This window comes from Venturia canescens, chromosome 9 (genome assembly GCF_019457755.1).
Source record: "Venturia canescens isolate UGA chromosome 9, ASM1945775v1, whole genome shotgun sequence".
Classification (NCBI taxonomy): Eukaryota; Metazoa; Arthropoda; class Insecta; order Hymenoptera; family Ichneumonidae; genus Venturia; species Venturia canescens.
In genome coordinates, this window is record NC_057429.1 from 18,843,170 (window position 1) to 18,866,770 (window position 23,601).

Sequence of the window (23,601 nt, forward strand, 5' to 3'; positions counted from 1 at the left end):
GAGCCCATTTACTAACACAGTACAGGCTATTTCTGTAGAGGTCGAGAGCGTGTGCCAGGACAATTGCTAAACAAGATTTTAGTACGATTTAGACTTTAGCCGGACGGGCTCGACAATCTCGTCTCCGGCTCCGAGAGACGCTGTAAGTATAATACTATTCGGTGGGATTGACTTGCGAATAACGAAAATATAAAAGAAACAGTAACTTAATAATTGAAGGTGTTTTATGAGAGCAGTTATTTACAAACGCGGAGTGACGAAACGTTTAAAACGAAAATGAAAACAATAAATGAAAACTCGCTGTCGGCCAGTTTCGAGACTGGAACGTGTGAATATATTCCTATCTCTACGAGTGTGTTATGAATCGATTTTAGGTCGTGAATTTATTTATTTATTTATTTATTTTTTTTTTTTTTTTTTAATCAAACGACCTCTATTAAACCCGTCGTAAAACACAAAAACATTCCGAACGTTACGAAAACTCTGTTTTTCCGTAAATTCTTTATTCCGATGGTTTTTAGTTTGCTCTATGAAGCTGACTGTCCGTCTTTGAATAAAAAAGACAACTGCAGTTCGGATGACTCGCAGTTATGGTTTAGTGAGTCGGAATCGTCGCAATAATAGTGGAAATTCTATCCTCGAAAAATATGTGCGACGAATAAAGTATTTCCATGCAAACTCTCGGTAACTCGAGCGCTCAGAAAAATTGCACGGGATTATCGTGATGTCGTGAAAATCCCCGAGGTGCTTACACGTTCGACAGCTTCATTATTTTCGAACGTTAAACGAGGCGAACCTGTTTTTTATTTGCATAAACTACTTTTCAAACGCAAATACATTATTTCACAGCCACAAAAGTTAATCCTCGGTGCAGACGACGCGTCGCACGTGACACAGACTCGTTATGTTTTTTTGTTTTCTCACTTTTCTCTTTTCCACCAACTCCCCCATTCCTCGCGGACTCTGTTACGCGAACGAATGAGGTGATCGACGTCGATTAAAGCTGAAAAAGTGTTTGTTGGTTTAATCCTCTTCGCGATCCCGTCAATTTGATAACTCGAGGGTGTAATTCTCGCGAGCTTTTCGCTTTTATTATTCTTATTATTATTTCCAACTTGCGCCGACAGACTGACATTTTCCTCGAGACCTTTGACACTGCGTATTCTACGACGCGTAATATCATCGAATTCCGCTATTTTTTATTCTTCAATTCAAAGTGCGCTCGTGAAACAACTTTCGATAACAGTTTCGTTGAACCTTGTAAAAGCATTTTTGTTAATCGACTCAACGAAAAAACGGTAATCGAGAAGTTTTAATACTAAAATTTCTTTCTGCGCCCGAGGCTCGCTTTTAATCCAAAATATGTTAATGGAGAATCTTTAATATCCGCGAGTCACGAGATGCCCTGCCATTTTTGGCAATTAGCATTTTATCCTGGTGATTAAAACTTCGACAGTTGGAAAAAAAGCAGTCGGACGAGGAAAGAAGTGAAAATAGTTTCGTAACTCGGCATCAGCTCGCTGTTTCTATTCGCCTTTTTAGTTCTCACCAACTCCTGCGCTCATTCAAGATGTTAAACGTAATAAAAATAATTTTTCAATCGATCCCCGATTACGTCAATGCGGACGGTTTTTCAATCGTTGATAAGGTTTTTCGATACGTAAAAACTCGTCCATCGCGTCCTCGATTTTTCGAAGATCTTCGGCTTCGTGGCTGCGACGACACGAAATCAAAATTTCGTTCTTCACACCATTTTGACATTTATCATTCGACTTGGCATCAATGCGAAATGATTCGTTGCAAATTAACGATCGCTGTTGATGTTTCAACCGAGAAATTTTCCCTTAAAACTCAATCGTTCGCTGCTGTTCGTAACAATACTTGGAAAAATAATTGATCATTGTCAATCTCGTAATTCTTCGTTAAACTAAACTGAGGAAAAAATGGCTTCAGAATTTGAAGTGAATTTTTGATTACTGACTCCGAGCTTCGCTCGTTAAATACTTTTGAAAAGTGTATTTTTCCTCGAGAGTAAATTCATCTAAAAAGCTGCAGAGAGACGTTTGGAAATTGAACGCGATAGCCTCTGCTGACACTGCAATAATTCTCGCGATTGCTTAACAATTTAATCTCTAACTCGATCAAGCCTTTGATTATCGTCGGCAGACATTTTTTTATCAACTTTTTTTGGTCGAGTGGGCTATTCGGCGTGCCCGGATTATCGATTTGCCAAGTGAGCCGCGGGGCGTACAAACCTGTCTGTGGCGGCGCATCCTTGACCGATTTGGGAGGGCACGAATCAGCTGTTCTTAATGCGAAGCAGATTCGCAGGTATACGAGTAGCGTCGGGCGCGCTGCACTCAAAATTCACGCTCTTTATGTAACGCTCAAAAAAAAATCTCAATTTTTATTAATCGAATGAAAGTCGTTGGCAACGATTGCGTAACAAATTTCAAATTCCATTTTCTTCGTTGACGTCAAAGCGAATGAGAAGCCGACGAAAAACGACGAAAAATTGAATTTTTATTTTTATCAAATCTTAATAATTTAATATTTATTTCATAATAATTTGTTTATTTGTATTATAATTATAATATATTTTGCATCCTAATTATTATTTAATTCATGAATTTATTAATGATAAATAAATAAATAATAATAAATTAAATTTTTTTAAATGAAGAAAAAAAAACGATAAAAAAACGAAGGAGCGAAATATTTTCAGCCAGTTTTGAACGAGCCGAAAAAAATTCATTAAAAAACACAGAAAAGCTTCCCGGCGACGATTGCGCTTTGAAAATTTGGGTCGATGCACTCGCCCCGAAGCTCCAAAGTGCATAAAACCTTACAAAATCCACCGTGCAGAATTTAATTGACCGATATTACGACGCTTCGGTTCCAGAGCATTAAGCAATAGCACTTAACGACGCCGATAGTGCGCACTATACAAAAGCACTTGAGTCGTTATTGCCGGGGAGCGGAAGACGAAAAATCGATGCGAAGCGATCACAATTGCCAGTTACGCAACGCAAAGTCTTTCGAGAAGTCCCGAAGCGACGAATCTTTTTATTCGAAAAAAAGGCAGGCACAAAACGAGGAGAAAACGTTTCCGATGAATCACCGCGAGAGCAGCCGGCCCGCGGGGCGATTCTAATCAATTGATGATCGAATCGGGACTTTTGGAATCTCGCCTCATCGTGCGAGGCTTCCACCCAGATTAAATCGCCTCGGGAGCAATTAACTTTCGCCAAAAATCCGATGGACCTTGGAAAAAGCTCGACACTCGATCGAGCAAAGCAGAGTTTCTATGCTTGCATTTTTCGTGATAAATGACGACAGCATCGTCGGAAATAAACTCCAAAAATAATAAAGTTTCTCGCGAACAAACGTGCTGCAAAAGAAACGAAGTTTGGAAGTCTGGCAACGCGATGATGGCGAATGCAAATGAGATGGCGTGCATCAATGAAAATGTGCGAGCACCATTTAAGCAACAGAGTTCGAAGTTCGCGGAGAGGGCGGTCCGCACTTTGAACGCGGGCGACGATCGCATTCGGATATTCGAGTCGTTAATTAATTCGCGTCGAATCAAAATCGACGCTTTTTTCTTCGCACGTCTCGTCGTCTCGTCAACCTCGTTGCGGAATGTTGAAAAAGGAAAGAAGCGCGACGCGCTTTTCTGACGTTCGAAAAACTCCTCGTTGCCAATCGCTCGAAAGATGAAAAGCTTCGCAAGCAAAAATAAAAATAGATTCGCTGCGAAAATATAAGCGAAGTTGAAAAGTCCCGTTTCCAGTCGACTCTCGACTACTCCGATCGCCGAATTTCTCACTGTTTTATACTTTCGATTGCGAAATTATGAAAAATTATGAATTTCCCGGTCATTCGAATAATTGGAGCCAGGCAGCGACGAAATTAGTGAATTTTCAGTCGTTGATACTCTCGAAGTCACGCATCCCGAGAGCATTTCGAGCAGTTTTTCTTTCCCCGTCTCCAATCGGTGCAGCCTCTGTAAGCGATGATCAAGGGTCGCGGGGTCAACGAGATTAAATTGTTTAAAAATTTCTTTACGTAACGAAATCCATTCGCTCGCCGCTATTTCTACGCTCTCGAACGAGCCGTTCGAGATACTCCATTTCTCTCACACACGCGAGAGCTTCGTTTCCAAGTTCAGCCGATTTTTATTTCCATCGATTAACGCGCCGCCCGATGCGCCGGCCAACCCGGATTCTGCGCTCTAACGCAGCAGCAAAAATCTATAATGTTGCGTCGCATCGATCGCGACCGGCGAGAGAACGAGTGCGGGGATTTTTCCTTCGCGCTCTGCCATTCGGAAAAACCTAGCGGCATTCCCGTCGGTCTTTGCCCGCACGACGTGCACACTTTATCGCCATTTTTTTCTGGGCTCTGATTATCGATCGAGGCGAAAGCAAGGAAACTTTTTGAATAAATCGAAATATTCTGAGGCTCTGAAAAATCGAATTTTTTCGTTACTTTCGAGCGCCTTTTTGGAGTAAAAAGACGAATTTTTTCCTTGAAAATCCTACCGAGATTCGTCCTTTTTTGGGGTGTACGAAAAACCTGGAATCTTGCGACGAATCGAGCTCAAAAATCCTGATGTTTACTGTCAGATAAAACGCTTCGAAAACTGGGACATTGCACGCTCCGTCTTTTACGGAGGCTTAAGGGAGGTTGTGCAACATTTGAAAGTAACGCACATATTCGTACGACGGGAGTCGCGATAATTACTTCTGAGCGGTTCGGAACACGAGGACACACTCGTTCCTCCGAAAGGGGAGTGAAATTGGTGCTGGTTGGAGCTCGAATTCCTGAAGAATTCGTCAAACGGAGAATCACAAGCTTTCGGAAAATAAGACTTTGGAAAAATGTTAATTCTCTTATCGGGATTCATGACCGGACGTTGCACGGATGATAGAACCAGCGTTTTCCATATCGTAAAAAGCATCGCGTTCCGCGGACTTTCCACTTCATTCATCGATTCGAGCGTTATCGGGATTTGCTGGGTCGAGCAAAAAAGTGATAAAGTCACTCCATGATCTGCGCGATCTCTCGTTTTCTTCAATGTTTTATGACTCGTTATCACACGGACGAATCACAATCAGAGCTCAAGGTAGATCGTGCCCGAATAAGGATCGTATTTTATGGGTGTCTTAATTGGGTCGATTTTTACTCACTAATTAAAATTATAATCACTTTAGATTAATGTTGGAGTTATTTATTCGAAAATGTAAATGAATTTCTTAAAATTATCTTTTGGCCAATGAAATTACGAGACATTAAGGAGGGTGGATCGCGACGATAGAATGTTGCCATGCTGAACCATGTTAAAAATATTCAGCATTTCGAAATTTTAAGAATTTAATGAAATTTGGTGAATGTATTTTTTTTAAATATATAAGACAATGTAAATTTTTTTACATTTTTCTACCACATAGCTCTCGAGTAATTGAACACTAAAGTTCACGTGTATAAGAATAGAGTTTACATATATACAGTTATACATCTCGTGCATAAGAACTTAGATTTAACGCTCAATTATGCGATAACCATGTGGTAAAAAAATTTGAAAAAAATTATATTTGTGTACTATCGAAAATCGAAAAAATGACCTCCCACGATGGGTTCGAAACATGTTTCACGCGATTCTGAGTCGAATGAGACAAAGTTGTAATGACCGAAAAAAAAAAAACTTTCGAAGGCAATAGACTATGAAAAAATTCCGAGGTTCGAAATTTTGAAAATTTTCGAAAATTTCCAAAATCAAAAAATGACCTCCCACGATGGGTTCGAAACATGTTTCACGCGATTCTGAGTCGAATGAGACAAAGTTGTAATAGCCGAAAAAAAAAAAAATTTCGAGGGGGATAGACTATGAAAAAATTCCAAGGTTCGAATATTTTGAAAATTTTTCAAAAATCGCAAAAATGACCTTCCACGATGGGTTCGAAACATGTTTCATGCGATTCTGAGTCGAATGAGACAAAAGTGTAATGACCACGTTTTCCACGTTTGAATCGGCCATATTTTTTTTCTTAATGTTTAATCGGAATTTTGAGCTAATATTCTCTCAGAGCATAAAATTCTACGTCGATATACCTGAAAACAAAATTTTTTCAGCGGCTATAACACAAAAAATAATCGCGTTGAAAGTTTGGTAAAAAAACGAGACGCTCGGGCGTTAATGGGTTAAAAAACACCCACGGAACACAATATTCTGAAGCGAATTTTCCGATCAATCGTGGCGAGTCCCGCCTTCTGTTTCTGCTTCGAGAAGCAAATCGTGAATGAAAAAAAATAAGAATGATCATTTGTCTCAAAATTCGACTTCGGAACGGCTTTGTCGACAATTGCACCCTTATGACGGGGGTATTCCGGAACGAATATTTCGACCAAACTTGGCATGTCTTCCTTTTTTGACCTCACGAAGTGATTCGTGAAATAAAAAAGAGGTGAATCGAAATTTTTTTTTTTTTTTTCAATTTCGTTGAAGTCCAACGTTGGAAACTTCAGCTACATCCGAGCCAAGAAGAAACGAAATACCGAAATAACCAAATGTGAGGTTACGAGTGCTCATTTTACCAATTTTCTCCAATCGTTAACGTAATATTTCTTTATTAATAGTAAGACAATCGTCTCGAATTTTTTCCAGACCTTCATTATATAATTCATCGTTACTGTGTACTTTTTCATAAACTTCGTAAGAAGCGTTCATTCGTAATATGAAAACATAAACGATTTTTGACGTACCCCTTAAAATTTGATATACGTGTCAGTCAACAACCCATTTAAACTCGTAAATTTCAAGATTTTCTTTAAAAAATCGTTTCGTGGATGAACTACCTTAAGTGTAAATACTCCGGAGCGAGCAGTTGCGACCCTCGAAAACAGAATCCTACAAATAAAACTTTTTTCAAATTTTTACTTCTCAATTTTCTACGATGATTCAAAGTATCAATCGTGAATCCATTTGAACAAAAAGCACTAAATCGTAATAGCGAGCTATCAGGCACTGAAATAGACTCGCGGTTCTCATCGTTTCGATCGCTCGCTTCTTATCGGATGAAAAAAAATGCCGAGCAAATTTCGTATTTGTTTCACACACGTTCATCAAAGTACGCACGAGTTCAGCTGAGTAAACTGGAGCACGTTTATCATCGGACGAGAATGAACAATTCCACTGCAACGACTTTTCACTAGTCTGTCATGCCTCTACTGAAAAATCGAAGGCACTATTTTTCTATGATCTTTGAGGTACAATTTTCGAATGAAAATTCATTGAAACTCGATAACGAACGTTTCAAATCATCAAATCGTTGTTTTTTTCTTCTTTTATTCCGTGTGCCTCGCTCATGAAATTGGAGCGCTTCCATCTATTTTCGGCCACTACGACAATGTACGTTCGTGGGCCATCGTTTTACGAAAACGATTACGAAAATCTGGAACTTAGGAATTTCAATTAATTTCGAAACTAGCCCCGATCGGCGATGCTTATCGTTATCAAGATTGCGTGCGCCTCGGGCAGGTTCACCACTCGACATACGTACACATCCGCTAAATACTACAATGAGGAGCATAATTTATGCATCGTTGTCGCGAGGCGAACTCGACTTCAAGAAAACTCGAGTTTCCTTAGCCCGATCTGGGTCATTTTAAGCACGCTGAACTAGTTTTTCCTCAAATTCAATTTGGCCGGTTACCAATCCAGATATCAATGATTCTCATACAATTTACGTCCCAAGAGAAACTCGAATAACGAATTCTCGTTGAGGCAAAGCTCTCACGGGATCATAAGAAACTTCGATTCGCGATCGATCTTAAGAACCGAAGTTTTTGCCTCCTCATTCCGTCGAACAGCGCGTTTTCCTCAATGAATATCAAGCGCTGACGCTGAATTCAACAATTTCGCAAATTATCCGCGTCTAGCTTGAAGTCAACGTCGATCTTCATCCACGTCTTGATGCTCGTGGCGATTTTCTCACGTTTTTTAGCCAACTGTGTCGGGATCGGAGCGGCCTCTAATTTGTATAATCGTTGCTATTTTCCGCTCGTCACCATCCGCTGCATTATTCAATGGAGTTTAGGGAAATCGTGCGCTAATTCAATGTAACTGAGAGAAGTGAAAATCCTTGTAACTCTGCGAACTCTGCGCCAACATTGTCTTTACCGGGTTGCGTAATCTGCTTCATTCTCGCGACGAATGCACTTGGCGAATGACGTCGGATGAAGAGTTTTTAGGATCGACCAAGGGAGATTTTAGTCGTGAAAAAAATGGGGGTTCTCGGAGACGCACAGTTTTGGACTCCACACCCACGTTTCAGGGAGATTAAGAACGTTTTTTGTTGCAGGAAATCGTAGCGAAGACACCGAGTTGGATAGAGCGCAGTAAAATCGGAGGAAAACGATCGTCGAACGTCCTCGAGGCCGATAACCGCGGAGACAAGGAAGTAAGAAAACTAGAAAATAATTATCCTGGAAAACAAGGGACGTGGAAGATTTCGCACGCGACGAAAGAGCCCAGATTCCAAAAATTTCACAAACGAATATTTTTCGATGAACTTGAAAGGTAAATCGACAGAATATCCTGGGAAAGGACCTGAACAATATTTTTTATCTTCCAGAATTCGAAAAATCACGCACAACGAAGCAGTGAAAAATGTATGCCGCACACAGAGCCGGCAAGGCTCTCGCCAAACAGAGACTCAGCCTTCAGATTATTTACCTTAATGGAAAAAATTTCGGAACTGATGTCCAGTACAAACCCATCAGAAGCGTTCTCGTTGCGAACAGAGGTACGTTTTCCCTTTCTTCTAGAAGCTTCAATAGGAACGTGCTAATAGAAAAAAAAATATTCCTGTGAGTGTGGAGCTTAGTAACAAAACGCAGCGTTGATATTGGAATTTTGAAAGATCGTCCAATTTTCGATGTGAATTTCCAATATTTTTTTATGGGCATTTTTTCGGGAGGAAGTTGGCAAAAGTTTTTGGGGGGAGAGTTCAAAAATTCGAACATCTTCGCTCTACATTTTCGTTCCGACGCGTTGAGCCTCGCAGCCAAAAGTCAAGAATGTTTTCGATTTACCCTGAAAACGATGTCAATAGAGTGCGAGGAGAAAAACAGAATGAAATTTGACCAATGAGCAGTGAAATTTATCGAATGTTTCAGGGGAAATCGCCATTCGAGTTTTCCGAGCATGTACCGAGCTCGGGATTCGTTCGGTGGCGGTTTATTCGGAGCAGGACAAAATGCAAATGCATCGGCAAAAAGCGGACGAAAGTTACGTCGTCGGTCGCGGTTTAGCACCGGTTGCTGCTTACCTGGATATTCCGGAAATCATAAAAGTCGCAAAAGAAAATAACATCGACGCGATCCACCCCGGATATGGATTTCTCTCCGAGAGGTCAGACTTCGCACGCGCCGTCATCGATGCTGGAATGAGGTTCATTGGACCGTCCCCGAAGGTCGTGCAGCAAATGGGTGACAAAGTAAATGGGATTTTTTTAACAATCTTCCAAAGAAAAAATATTGACGTAAGAATCGGTCTAACCACGCACGAATGCATCGCCAGGTCGCAGCTAGACAAGCAGCCATCGAAGCCGGTGTTCCCATCGTCCCTGGTACCGACGGTCCTGTCAGAACAGCCGAAGAAGCTATGGAATTTTGCAACAAACACGGCCTCCCTGTCATCTTCAAAGCTGCCTATGGAGGAGGAGGCAAAGGTACGAATTGGTCTGACTCGAGTTGAACGAGAGTTAAAAGTTACCTCAAGAAAATATTCATCATCGATTGGATGAGGGCCTGAAACATTGGCAATGAAAGTCGAACGATCTTCTCCTCGTTGTCGCTGCCTTAAGACCCGAGATGATTCGATCGATCCAGCAGCACTTGAAACACGAAATTTTTGAATAATTCTAGGTATGAGAGTGGTCAGACAGATGGAAGAAGTGAAAGAATCCTTTGAAAGAGCTTCGTCCGAAGCAAAAGCATCTTTTGGCGACGGAGCGATGTTCATTGAAAAATTCATCGAGAGACCGAGGCACATCGAGGTCCAGTTGCTCGGCGATCATGCCGGAAACGTCGTGCATCTTTACGAGAGAGATTGTTCGGTGCAACGGCGTCATCAAAAAGTAAATGAAACTGAAACAGCCTGACGAGATTGTAACTTTAGAATAACTTTAGAATTTTTCCTCTCTCACGAATTCATTCATTTTTAGGTTGTCGAAATAGCGCCTGCACCACGTCTGGATCCAAAAGTCAGAGACAAAATGACGGAGCACGCGATCAAACTCGCCAAACACGTTGGCTACGCGAATGCTGGTACCGTCGAGTTTTTGGCTGACGAATCTGGAAATTTCTACTTCATCGAAGTCAACGCTAGGCTACAAGTCGAGCACACCGTTACCGAAGAAATTACTGGGTAAATAGGGAGCTTTTTTCAAAGAATTTGTCATCGTTTATTCGGAAAATCGAAAAAGCTTGGCCAGCAGATGATGGAAGAAGTTCGAATAACGAATTTCAATATTTTCGTTTCCAAGTATCGATCTAGTCCAATCCCAAATCCGCATAGCCGAAGGCATGACGCTCCCGGAGCTAGGGATGACTCAGGACAAAATAGTGCCACAAGGCTTTGCAATACAATGCAGAGTTACGACTGAAGATCCAGCGAAGAGTTTCCAGCCGGATTGTGGCAGGATTGAAGTTTTCCGATCGGGCGAGGGAATGGGAATTCGATTGGACAGCGCGTCTGCGTTCGCTGGCGCTATTATTTCGCCATATTACGATTCACTGCTCGTCAAGGTAACGAGCGATCAAATTATTCAAACTTTTATCTACGAAAAGCTGAGAGAGACTGAAAGTTTTATGAAAATTTGTTGCTCCTTTCAAAACCAGGTTATCGCTCACTCGAGTGACCTTCAATCCTCATGCGCCAAGATGAACCGTGCACTTCGGGAGTTTCGAGTTCGCGGAGTCAAAACCAACATACCCTTCCTACTGAACGTCCTCGAGAATCAAAAGTTCCTCAACGGGATCGTCGACACGTACTTCATCGACGAAAATCCCCAACTCTTTAAGTTCCTCCCCGGACAGAATCGTGCCCAAAAGTTGTTGAATTATCTGGGCGAAGTTTTAGTGAATGGACCAACGACGCCGTTGGCAACGTCGCTTAAGCCTGCGGAGATAAAGCCCTTCGTGCCGGAGATTCCCATCGGTAAGGGAGCTACGAGGCTTCGATTTTCATTCACGTTTTAAGAAAAATCACTCATTTTTCATCATTTATATCAAATCGTAAGAGACATCACGACAATTCATGTAGTAAATTGATTTTCGATGTTCCAATGATCACGAAGCTTCGCATATTTGTGGAGCTAAGCACTACACGATTTAATAGATTTTTTACTGCTTTTTTTTAATGATTTTTTTATCGCTTTTGCGTTACACTCTTCACCAACACGATCACGAAAATGTTCACACTTCGAAGACGTACAGGCAAATCAAGAGAGAATCGAGGAGCTCGATTACCTTTCCAATCGCAGTTGTATTCGGTGTATCCAATCGTCACACGAGTCATTTGTTGATTACTCACAAAACTCCACTGACTTAGGGTGATTAACAAGAAAACGAAAACGTGTCTCGGTCTTGAGTTAAAGTATGTAAACATCGTGTCGAATTTACAATATCATAAACCTCACACTGACCAACGTATCAGAGCACTGTTTAACGGGCATGCTTGTATCATTCTTTTCTTGTTTGGCTATTTTGTTTTATAGACTATACTAAGATTGCAGCCGTTGAAGAAGCCGAAGGCGAGGACATTACAGGTAAGTTACGTTTTCACATAATTCGCCAACCTTATCGTTTTTTTTTCTCGAATAACAAACAAAGGACGAAACTAACCATTTTGACCCGAGGCCCCTGCAGTGGGTTCGGAAACTACGCCAATTTATTTCCTTTTTTACATTTTTTTATATTAAAGTTTTCATCATTGAGTGTTAACCAAATGTGACTTCAAGGTGCACCATTCTCTTCGCTGTAAAAAAAAAACGAAGAGATCGATGCACGGTTTAATTTCATTATCGAATGCAGAGAAGAAATTTATGCCGAAGAAAAAAGGGGTCATTTTGTACGTACGGTTTCGCTGCATCCGCTTGCAATTGTGTAATTTAGCCTTAACAATATTTAATCGCTTATCTTTCCAAGGCTGCACACAAATTGGAAACGATGTTTCAATCGCTTCGAGCAAAATATTAAAATGAATGTGTTTACCTTGCAGATATTCTGGAACCGCCGCAAGGTTTTCGTAACATTCTCAAAGAAAAAGGACCAACAGCGTTCGCCGAGGCTGTTCGCTCCCACAAAGGGCTCCTTCTCATGGACACCACCTTCCGCGACGCCCATCAATCGCTGCTCGCAACTCGCGTCCGTTCCCACGATTTGCTCCTCATATCTCCCTACGTCGCTCACAAATTCAACAATCTTTATGCCCTGGAAAATTGGGGCGGTGCTACGTTCGACGTTGCCCTCAGATTCTTACACGAATGCCCGTGGGAACGATTGATCGACATGCGCAAAGCCATTCCCAATATTCCTTTCCAAATGCTGCTACGTGGGGCCAACGCCGTCGGCTACACCAATTACCCCGACAACGTCGTCCACAAATTCTGCGAGCTAGCTGTCAAATACGGAATGGACATTTTCCGAGTCTTCGATTCTCTCAATTACCTGCCCAATCTCATTCTTGGTGAGCACACACCAAAATACGTTTTGAAGAAAAAAACGTCAAGTTCGACATCAACGTCAAGACATTTTAGAGTCTGCGGATGAGTTTGAAGCTTAAATATGATCGTCCAACCAACGAGCAAAGCTTTGAAATGGGAATTTGATCGTTTACAGGAATGGAAGCCGCTGGAAAAGCTGGTGGAGTTGTCGAAGCAGCAATTTCTTACACCGGAGACGTGAGCGATCCACAACGGACGAAATACGACCTCAATTACTACACGAAACTGGCGGACGAGCTGGTGAAAGCCGGAACTCACGTGCTCTCGATAAAGGACATGGCAGGATTGCTGAAGCCAAAGGCCGCCGGGATTCTCATCGACGCGATAAGGCAGAAACATCCTGATATTCCGATCCACATTCACACTCACGATACTTCCGGTGCTGGAGTTGCCGCCATGCTGGAGTGTGCCAGAGCCGGAGCTGATGTTGTGGACGTGGCTGTTGACAGCATGTCAGGAATGACGAGTCAACCTTCGATGGGAGCTGTCGTTGCATCTCTTCAAGGTAAAGGAGTTAAAATTACGCACGGAATGAAACGTGACGAGGTTCTAGGGGAACTTGAGTCGCGAGAATGCGATGAGTCAGAAATAATGAAAAGTTGTTACGATTTTAAGGCACTCCTCAAGACACGAACTTCAATCTTCGTGACGTGTCCGACTACTCTGCTTACTGGGAACAAACGCGTACTCTGTACGCTCCCTTCGAGTGTACGACGACGATGAAATCCGGAAACGCCGACGTCTATTTGAACGAGATTCCCGGCGGACAGTACACGAACCTCCAATTCCAAGCTTACTCTCTAGGACTCGGTGAATTCTTCGAAGACGTGAAGAAAGCTTACAGAGAAGCGAATCTTTTGCTCGGTGACATAATCAAGGTCACGCCGAGCTCGAAAGTCGTTGGTGACCTCGCACAATTCATGGTCCAGAACAAGCTCACTGCTAAGGAAGTACTCGACAAAGCTGAGGAACTCTCCTTCCCCAAATCCGTCGTCGAATTCTTGCAGGGCGCCATCGGCGAACCGCACGGAGGATTCCCCGAGCCTTTCAGGTTCGTGAAAATAAGCTTTTAACATCTCTGGCGACCATTCGTTCCCGCACATTTCAAACCGCCAACGAATCTCGTTCATCTTTCAGGTCGAAAGTCCTCAAGGATATGCCACGCATCGTTGGCAGGCCCGGAGAGAGTCTCGAGCCCCTGGACTTCAAGAAACTGGAAAAAGACCTCAAGCAATCTCACCCTCACGTCACGGAGAAGGACATCATGTCTGCAGCTCTCTATCCTCAAGTGACCGAGGATTATTTGAACTTTAACGAAACTTTTGGTCCCGTCGACAAACTCGATACACGAATATTCCTCACTGGACCCAAAGTAGGCGAAGAATTCGACGTTACCATCCAGAAAGGCAAAACTCTTTGCATCAAAACACTCGCGATGGCCGAAGATCTCACGCCACAGGGTGAACGCGAAGTCTTCTTCGAAATGAATGGCCAACTCAGATCCGTCTTCATCAGGGACAAAGAAGCTGTTAAGGTACGTTTGGCATCCAAATTTTTAAGGTTTGTTGCAAAATTAAAAGACAATTGAACCTAAATGTGGGAGACAAACTTTCCTATTTATTTAATTCGAATTTTGAATATTTCAGGAGCTGCACATTCATCCGAAAGCCAATAAATCCGACAAAAATCAAGTAGGAGCCCCGATGCCAGGCACCGTTCTCGACATAAGGGTCAAAGTGGGTGACACGGTTGAGAAGGGGGCACCTTTGGTGGTGCTTTCTGCCATGAAGATGGAGATGGTGGTGCAATCGCCGAAAGCAGGCACAATAAAGAGCCTGGAAATAACTAAAAACATGAAACTCGAGGGCGAGGATCTTCTGCTGACAATAGAATGAGGAGACACACCGAGAGACTGAAAACCTTTGATACGCTTCCTCGAACGAGCAAAGCACAATTCTGAATGATGTTCAAGTCGACGCGTGCGAGACGATCAGTTACGACGAAACTCAAAAGGCCTAATGGGGAAAAAAGCACTTTTCGTTGGAACAATTTGATTAGTGTCTTTGACAAACGAACCGGAAGTGAGATTATTTCTTGAACGAATCGTTGGAAAAATGCCTGAAGCTCAACTCGCGTCATTTCGGCGATTGTCGAATCAAATATTTGCCACATTCGTTATTCGTTACTATTACGTCAATGTGCATGGTGAATTAGCCCAGAAATTTCGTAGAAAATAATTCGTTCGTGTACTCGAACTCTAGGGTTGGAATCGTCGTCATCATAAATTAATAACTATGTTAATTATAAGAATAATTGTAATAACAACCGGCAGCAGAAAACCGGGGTGCGCATGTGACCATCTTCCGTCATTAGACTCTTATCGTCACCTAAATAAGTGACCGAATTCTCGTGTTATAAGAAGGAAACCGTTTCGGTGGAGCGTTGCTAGAAACGTCAACTTTCGTGAATTCCAACGAGCTCGTACAAAACATTTTTCACGTATTCTCGTTTCTCTCCGTTCCATACGGTGGATTTTATAGTTTTATTATGAAAAGCCAGAAGTTTTTATAATGAAATCATTCAGAATTTTCACTTTTACAAATTTTTTAGTAAAAATTCACGTGTACATTATCGAGACATTTTTTGTAATGGGTCATTCGAGCAACTGACTCAGGTACAAACGTCAGAAGCCACTTACGTTTTTGACGCGAACCCCAAATGCATAAAAACCTCTGAGGAGCGCAGATTGTTAGCAACAAGAAAAACATTCAAATTTGCGTGAAATTGTAAGAGTTAACTGTGATAAATCTCATGTACGATTACTGCCGAGTAACAAATAAATAGGACGACTGTAAAGCTCCGAGGGTATAATATTCAACATTAAGTTTCTCTACACACGTTAATAAGAGCAAGAAACCGAGTGAGCAAGAGGGTTCGTTAAAAAGTTGAGTTATCGACTCGCACGTTCGATGATTTAAATAAAGTCTGGACGTGGAATAAATGTGCGCCGAGTTAAATCGGAGGCTGAAATCGAGAATTGCTTCACGATTAGGATTGTTTTCGTTTTTTTAAATCGTTTATCACTTTATTTTTCATTCGTCATTGTATTTTATAGAAAACGTGTATTTTATACAAAACGATGATGAAACAACGCTCGTTAAAATGTCCTCGAGATGATGTAATTATTGTTATTGTTTTTACGCTAGAAAAGGAAAGGGCTGAGCCCTTTCCTCCTAGGACAGTTTTTCAGTTCTCGAACTAGCGCAACCACTCGCCCGTGAATATTTCGTAAATTGTATATAATGAATGAGAGTCGTACACGCGAGTGCTACGAATAGATGCCTTACGTACTCGCAATAATGGACTTGAAAAATGAATAAAAAATGTAAGCTGTTTGAACGTCTGTTGCAATGCGAATTGTACGTCATTGATAAAACAACGACTATAAATATATTTATGTAAAAAAGGATCCGAGAATAAGTACTTTTGTTGTCTTCCATAAACGGCAATACCGATGAGTCACGACAATATTGTAATGCGCAATGCTGCGCTCGTAAGCAGTCTCGCTTCGAGGCGATTTAATACTGCGGTTGTTGCACAAGAATGAGGATAAATAAGTCTAAAAATAATATAAAAAAATCGGAGATTTACGAATTTTAACGAGATACGCCGCTTTACTCGTATTTTATTGTGATTAACGGTATTCCCAGAAATGGAGGAGAACTTTAACCGAAGACTTTACGGCGAATCTTTCGATTTATCTCCGATTAAAACCGGTCTTCGAGTGTCTCGTATTGTTGTTGGAAATTTAAGATCCGATTGGAGTTATGGGAATTTAGGATGTTGCAGGGAAGTTAGATTTCTTTAGAAATAAACTGAAACCGGTTCGAGCCTCTTTTTTCATCGTAAATGGTATTTTTTCGGGTTTTTTAACATTCTTTCCTGAATTCGAAGTAACATTTTAATGGAGCATTTCTCATGGGACAAAAGGAATATTTCAAACCTTTTTTCGAAATAAAATAAAATGTATAACCAAAATGTTGCTTTTGCTATTTTTCTAACGATCGATTCAACGATTTTTTAATCATGGCTCGTGCAATATTTTCGCTCTCAGCGAATCCTCTCTTCCGTTTGCTCTTCTCATGCAAATGTGAGCGTTGCAAAAGCTCTATAAATATTTATTCATTGGCGAGTTTAACGGAGTCCTTGGCATTGGCCTGAAACTTCTATTTCCCCTAAGGAGTCAGTCAAGTGGAATGTAGCAATGCAAATTTTTCGGGGATTTCCTATCCCCGAAGACCCACGAAAAAAAAGTCTGCAAAGACCTCGCACGTATTCGTAATAATCCTCAAGTTACAAATTCCCATCCCGCGCTCGTTTCGTTCACGAAAACTCGATGGTCGTTTTATACTTATTTTTTAGCTTCTCTCCTCTTCTTCAGTTATTCGCCGGAGAGGTCCTCTTTCGAAGGCTCAAGCGCATCGTGCCGTTTGCATACTTTTATCGGAAATCGATCCTTTCACAAGTAGGGGGTTCTGTGTATAAAAGCTTCGAGCAGTTAGAATTATAGTGTCACTGACGAGATCAACATCGGCAAGGAAGAGACTCTCGAGTCGAGAGCTCAAAATTCATTAATTTATAAATATCCGAGGAGTTATGATCGGCCGATAGAATCACGTTGCCACTGTTCTCGCTACCTTAATTGTCGACATGTGGAGTAAGAGGATTTTCCTCGTCGCTGTATTATTAGTGAAGGTCAACGCGCGTCCAGGTAAGAATTTAATTAATACTCGTACATTGATTTGCACATTTATATTGAACCACTCGCGCATCGATGTTTCCAGACGGTTATGGCGTCAAAGGTGGAAGGTTTAACAAGGCTACAGGTTCGTAAAAACATGATTTTCTTCATGAATGTTAATGTCTCCATAAAAGGAGGCCTTGATGATGATCTGTCATTGAAAAAAATGTGATTTCACACAGGAAGCGCAGTGGCAAATGCCCAAGCAACTGCTTACGCGAATGCCGCAAGTTTTGGAACAGCAAAGAGCTCTGCGAGTGCGATAGCAACGGCAAGTGCGAACGGCGATGGGTCGAGCAACGCGGTTGCGACTGCTGACGCCTCGATTGATGGAGGAAATGTTGAAAAGGACGAGGGAGAAAAGGAGAATGGAAATGCTAATGAGTTGGGTGCCTCCGACGACCTTCGCCAGCCAAACGATCGCGGCGGAGCCACTGAATACAAATGCGTTAATCATCGAGACGGAACTGCCACTTGGAATCCCCGCAATCCTCACGCGGAGCACGTCGCATCTGGCGGCGATGACGCAGACTCAAGCGACCAGTCCGTTGACGAACCTGATTGCAGTCCTGCAGGAGTCAAAGGTCATCGTGGCACTTCCGGTGGAGCTTCGAAAAATCGTTGCCGAAATACGAAGCCGAATGAAAATGCCGCATCCCCCGGGCAAAGTGGGGACGCGGATTCGTCCGCCGGTTGGCAACACGCGGGCGGAGAAAACAGCGCGAAAGCCTCGGAGCTGGGAACGATCGATAGAAATTATGCTGCAAGTCCCTGTAGACCTGGAGACTCGGAGTGTCTCCCTGGAGCCCAGGGCAGTTACGGTGACCCCGGAAAGCCTGGATCTTCGTCTGGAAATCCCTCGGCCAGTCCTTGCGCGAACGGAGCTTCCAAATGCCCAGCGACCAGTGGCGCGCATCCATCTCACGGGAAGCATCCTCATCCCGGGAACGAGGAGCATCCCAAGCCGCCAGCTGCTTCGCTGGAACCGCCGGAAATAGGAAACAGCTACGGGCCACGTGGCGAGGAGCTTGGAACTGCGGGGGGAAGTCAGTTTCCAATTTCCTGTGCAGATGGTAGCTCGAAGTGTTCAAGGCCCGAGCCAAGTGCTTTGAATCCGTATCCGTCGGTCGTAAATCCTCCGGGCTCATCGGCGAAACCCCCTGGAACTGGAAACAAGGACGCCCAACACAATGGAGAACCGGGGACGTTCGATTCGAGTCCCCCTCCTGGTCCGTGTGCTTCCGGAGGCGCCGAGTGCTCCGTACAAACTCCCAATGTCCCGAGCCCGCACCCAACGTCCGGACAACATCCCCATTCGTCGAACGGGCCATCAAGGCCTTCCGGGCACACCGAAAAACCTGGGATGGTCGACCGGAGCTATGCCGGAAGCCCGTGCGGACCTGGGGGCTCCAAGTGCTTCGTCCCGGAAGCCAGCACCGAGCCGGGAAACTCTGCTCCATCCTGTGCTCCCGGAGGCTCCAGCTGCGTTGAGCCCAAGCCCAGTACTTCGAGGCCTCATTCAACGTTCGGCGGGAAACCTGATGGACCATTGGGCCCGATCGACCTTGACGGAACGTACGGAGGAGCTAACGCAAATCCTGACGAGCCTCACAGACCCGGGAGTCAGGTTGGAACACCATGCGCAGCTGGTGATTCGAAATGCGCTTCCTCCAGGCCAACGCTTTCCGGACATCATCCAGGCGGCTTCCAACACCCAATAGAACTTCCGGGCCACGGAGGAAGCGCTCACAAACCTGGAACACTCGATCCAACTCATTCCGGACGTCCCTGTGCTGCAGGCGGTTCAAAATGCCCAGCGCACCAGCCCAGCGTCTCAAAGCCTCATCGATCCTACGGAAAAAATCCGGATTTATCGACTGGCTCATCGAGTCCCAGCGGCGTCGACGGAGGGTACGGGGCGAGCGGCGAGGAACCTGAAACTGTCGGAGGACCTGGCAACCGCGCTCCGTGCGCGCCTCCGGACTGGAAATGTTTGACACACGAGCAGAGTCAGCCAAGTCCTTACCCAACTCACAACACGAATCCGTGGACGCCTCCTGGCAAAGAGCATTCTATCAAGGAAGCCGGTGGATCACCAGGAAGGAAACCGGAAACTTCGAACCCATTTCTTAACGGGGATATTGACTTATCGAGCCTCAAAGGTTCACCGGCTCCTGAGGCGTCCTCAGGGGCAAAAATAAACCCTTTGAATCCTTTCCTCTATCCCCAGAACAGGCCAAAACCTCCGACGGGTTCCCATCACCCGAACAACCAAAGTCCGACGACGACTCCGCAAAATCCTGGTCCATCTTATACTGGAGAGCCACAAGTCAATCCTTCAAATCCGTTCCTTTTTCCACAAGGACAAAGGAATCCAAGTTCAGGAATAAAACACCCTGGAGCCGTCACCGGAGTCCACTCCACCGGCGGCAATACAGTCCCGCATAATCAAGTCCAGCCAGCAGGAGCGAATGTTCCAGCAACCGGCGGCTGTCATGGGCCAGGATCGTGCACACCGAATCAACCGGCTCCGGACTTCCCGAATCGACCTGAATACGCTCATGGCGAGCCGTCCGGTGCAGCTGGACATCACGTGACGAAACCGAATCCTCCAAAACATTCCGATGGCGAGTCTCCTCCTGGGTCCGGACACCACGAACCGAAACCAGCTCCTCCAAACCCCTTTTTCCCTGGAACCGGTCACGGGGGAAAACCCGAAGATTCAGAGCGGCCGGAGGCGAGTAATCAGAAGGGAAGACCAGCTTCCCAAAGTGGGGGAAACAAAAATCCATTTTTCACGAGTCACGAGCTCGGAGTCCAAGCGCCTGGAGCCCCGGTGGGACATGAGCCGGGGCAGCGTCCAGGTGAGCTTTCAGACTACATTGAATTACGGGCTATTGCAGATGAATCGTTAAACCAGTCCTTCGAACTAGATTCCCACGGACCGTTGGCCTCGGAACCAGGAAGCAATCCGTTCCTGGGAAACAAACAACATTCCAGCGACCAAATTCCTCAAGCTGCCCACGGCTGCGGAAGTGGTACAGCCACCGTGGGTTGCAGCCTCCACAATGGGCCAACTGACGAAAGTGCCGAAGGACACGAACCGGAAACAACGACGAAGCGGTACGACTACGGTGTCAAGGGCCATCGAGCAGGGGTCAAAGGTGGATCTCGCGGCCCCCCGACGAAGCTCGAAGGGAGTTTGAGACCTGGTGAAAATGGGCACTTTGGACCTGGCCAGAATCCTTCGGCGCAGAGCTCCGCCGTTGCTTCTGCACACGCTTTCAGCCATGCTTCAGCCTCGAGTTCAAGTTCCAGCACAGGCAAGTAAACCGAAAGAAGAACATCGTTGAAAAAGCATTGAGGACTGTGTCTGTGGATTCATCGACTAAGTTAAAATTCTGCAAATCACTGATTTCACATTTCTATTGACAAGGTGGCCAAAGCAGTGCAAGTGCCAAGAGCGAAGCTTACAGCAGCAACCAAAGTGCTGATGGATTGAGCGGCTCTTGGGCTTCCAGTCGTGCCAGTGCCCATGCCTCAGCTTTTGCGAGCAGTTACAGCAGCAGTGATGCTAACCATGGTAATGATGGACGTTGAGAACATTTTTTTGGATCATTGCTCTTCAAGGTCGTTGATGACTACGAATTATTTCATCGACAGGCCAGGGGGGAGCGACTCTTCCGGAAATTCCAGCCCAATGAGGTTCAACTGCACTTAAAAGTGGAAACTGCAAAAATGACGTTGACGTATGTCGCAATGTATGATAAATACTCGAAAATTGTTGTATCGAACGTACCAATTTTTGACGACCAAATGCATAAATCACGTTTGCAAATTCTTCTTATTTATTTTGTCAAATAAAGTTATCTGATCCTACGACAACGGTGGTTAATTATTGACTCCCGAAAGCCGCTCGATCGCTCTCCCAAGTGGACGAAAATAGGAAAATAACAAAATAACCGAAACCCATTTTTTTGACCTTATTTGCCTGAGGTGCCAATGAGAAATGGAACGACACCGAAAATCCTTCGTGTCGGCACTGAATCGACATGTTTTTCTCTGCCCTTGGGCGGTCACTGGCTAATAATTATCCAGAAATAGCCACAAGCAAAGGAATGTCACTCTTGATGGATTCGGGGAGTGACTCATTCGTTAAGGATCGTCGATCGACGAAAAAAAGTAGTACAACGATGACTTGGATGGACGCGTATTAAAAATCGATTAGCAAGGAAAACAGTAGAGCAAGTTTCTTGAAGAAAAATGTCTGAATTCGTGTCACTTCGAATGCGTTCGATGACGCAGATTAATCAATTCCTCTCGATACTAAATTGTTCATAATTTTTTAATATTCAAATGAACGACTCGAGAGATTCACCTCGAAGAGTCATCAGCGTCCAGGCTATATATCCTTGATGGTTTTTAGTTGCACAAACCAGTTCTCGAGTTAACATTCGTGAATAAAGCCCAGCATTCGTGTGGTTTTCGAAAACATTCGTGCAACGGGAAAAACTGTTGGCAGACGAGAATAATTTATTCTTTGAATAATAAAAGAGAATCAAATTTCTGCATTCACCTCAAAGATCTCGAGTTGTATAAAAGGCTGCATAAAAACGTAAACTGCACCACAGTGCTTGAGGAATTAAATCGAGTGTCACCATGAAGATCGTATCAGTTATTTTCGTGCTGCTTCTGAGTATCCTTGCTCTGTACCAAGCTGGTGGTAAATTCTTTAATATTGACAGTCCGAAACAATTATTCAGAAGATTTAACTGCTTTTTTATGATTTTTATGTGGAATTGATCGTTCAGTGTTTGCAATGTGTTTGCTGTTTATCTCTTCGGAATCAAACGTCGCTGTCACTTCGATTGAATGGAGCTGATTAGTTAATTTATCGGTTTATCAGATCCTAGTGAGCAGAAGGAAATTGTTGCTGATTGATTGAAACCTTTCTAGTTTTTTTTCTCAATAAATACTTTTTATTTTGCGGTTATTTATTGCTGTAATTAAATTCAACGTCAAGATTGGATCTTTGACACATTTCAACTACGGTGACGAGCTCTCCAACGCGGTTTCAGGCCTGAATTTATTCTGAATGAATTTTGATTAATCGGTGATCGACGTATGTTGAGATGATTCGTCGGAAGATATTTTATTTGGTCGGATTTTTGAGGCTTGGAAAGTGGAGTGAAAAATATGGAAAAAATTCTTCGGTGGGCAAGGAATTTTTGTTCCATTTGTAAAAAGTTTTTATAAATTCACAAGGATTTAAAAAACTTTTTTGCTCCTCGATTTCTTCAGACTTTTCCAAAAATTGCTAACGAAACACCAATTTTTGCGTCGATTTTTACGGAATTTTCGAAAGAAAAAATTCATACCGTGAACATTTGTGTTACTTGTTAATCAAACGAATATTAGATTATTAATTAATGAGGATAAATTCTGTTCAAGTTTGTGAGGCCTCGCCCTATCGTAGAGGTGGATCATGGGGACAACGTGGCGGTGGAGGCTATCAATGGGGCGGTAAAGGAGGCGGTTACCACTGGGGCGGTGGTCATCAATGGCACCATGGAGGAGGTAAAGTCATTTTCTTAAAAAAAAAAAAAGAAGCACGGAATGCAGTAAAAAAACCGTGTCGTAATTCGTTCGTTAATTTTCAGGTTGGCATCGCGGATAAAAAGGACTCGAAATTTAGATTCCAGAAGACCGCACCAATATTCGTTAACCCCTAAACGAGCTTAAAGAAAAAATGGAACGAACTATCGCTAATTGTCCGAATGAAACTTTGAATTATTAACAAACAATTTTTATAATTACTAATGTGAAGGGAGAAATTATTCTCATTTTGTATTTTTCGGAATAAAAACATTTTCATTTTACTCCCAATGTTTTCGAATTTCAACCTTAAATCTTCGTCTGCTATTTCCACGTTGAATTCAACAATTCAATTTCAGTAGGTTTTCAACAACTGGAAATTAGAAAAAAAATTTTATGATTCATTTACATCTT

At 43.3% G+C, this 23,601-nt stretch overlaps 2 protein-coding genes and 1 long non-coding RNA gene across 5 annotated transcripts; all 3 read left to right on the forward strand.

The window, feature by feature from the left end:
* The first annotated feature begins 24 nt into the window (after positions 1-24).
* Positions 25-16,260, forward strand: PCB (Pyruvate carboxylase). 3 transcript variants are annotated; one of them, XM_043428154.1, is made up of 15 exons: positions 25-142; positions 8,364-8,462; positions 8,637-8,807; positions 9,181-9,500; positions 9,584-9,734; positions 9,931-10,142; positions 10,230-10,432; positions 10,551-10,812; positions 10,906-11,224; positions 11,784-11,834; positions 12,287-12,754; positions 12,907-13,296; positions 13,407-13,842; positions 13,929-14,325; positions 14,438-16,260. In XM_043428154.1, exons 3-15 carry the CDS (start codon positions 8,672-8,674, stop codon positions 14,684-14,686), a joined length of 3,594 nt encoding a protein of 1,197 aa, XP_043284089.1. In that variant the 5' UTR covers positions 25-142; positions 8,364-8,462; positions 8,637-8,671; the 3' UTR covers positions 14,687-16,260. The 3 variants fall into 3 exon arrangements, with proteins under 3 accessions (XP_043284089.1, XP_043284091.1, XP_043284090.1); XM_043428156.1 differs by lacking the exon at positions 11,784-11,834; XM_043428155.1 differs by lacking the exons at positions 25-142; positions 8,364-8,462 and adding an exon at positions 8,564-8,581.
* A 1,013-nt stretch (positions 16,261-17,273) lies between these two features.
* LOC122415744 (hornerin-like) lies at positions 17,274-21,474 on the forward strand. The gene is made up of 6 exons (XM_043428163.1): positions 17,274-17,562; positions 17,636-17,677; positions 17,775-20,456; positions 20,526-20,915; positions 21,029-21,175; positions 21,256-21,474. The coding sequence occupies exons 1-6, from the start codon at positions 17,502-17,504 to the stop codon at positions 21,294-21,296; spliced, it is 3,363 nt and encodes a 1,120-aa protein (XP_043284098.1). The 5' UTR covers positions 17,274-17,501; the 3' UTR covers positions 21,297-21,474.
* Positions 21,475-22,072: 598 nt separating this feature from the next.
* Positions 22,073-23,471, forward strand: LOC122415762 (uncharacterized). Its single transcript, XR_006261967.1, has 3 exons — positions 22,073-22,315; positions 23,044-23,169; positions 23,253-23,471. It is a non-coding gene; the product is annotated as an uncharacterized lncRNA (long non-coding RNA).
* The last annotated feature ends 130 nt before the right edge of the window (positions 23,472-23,601 follow it).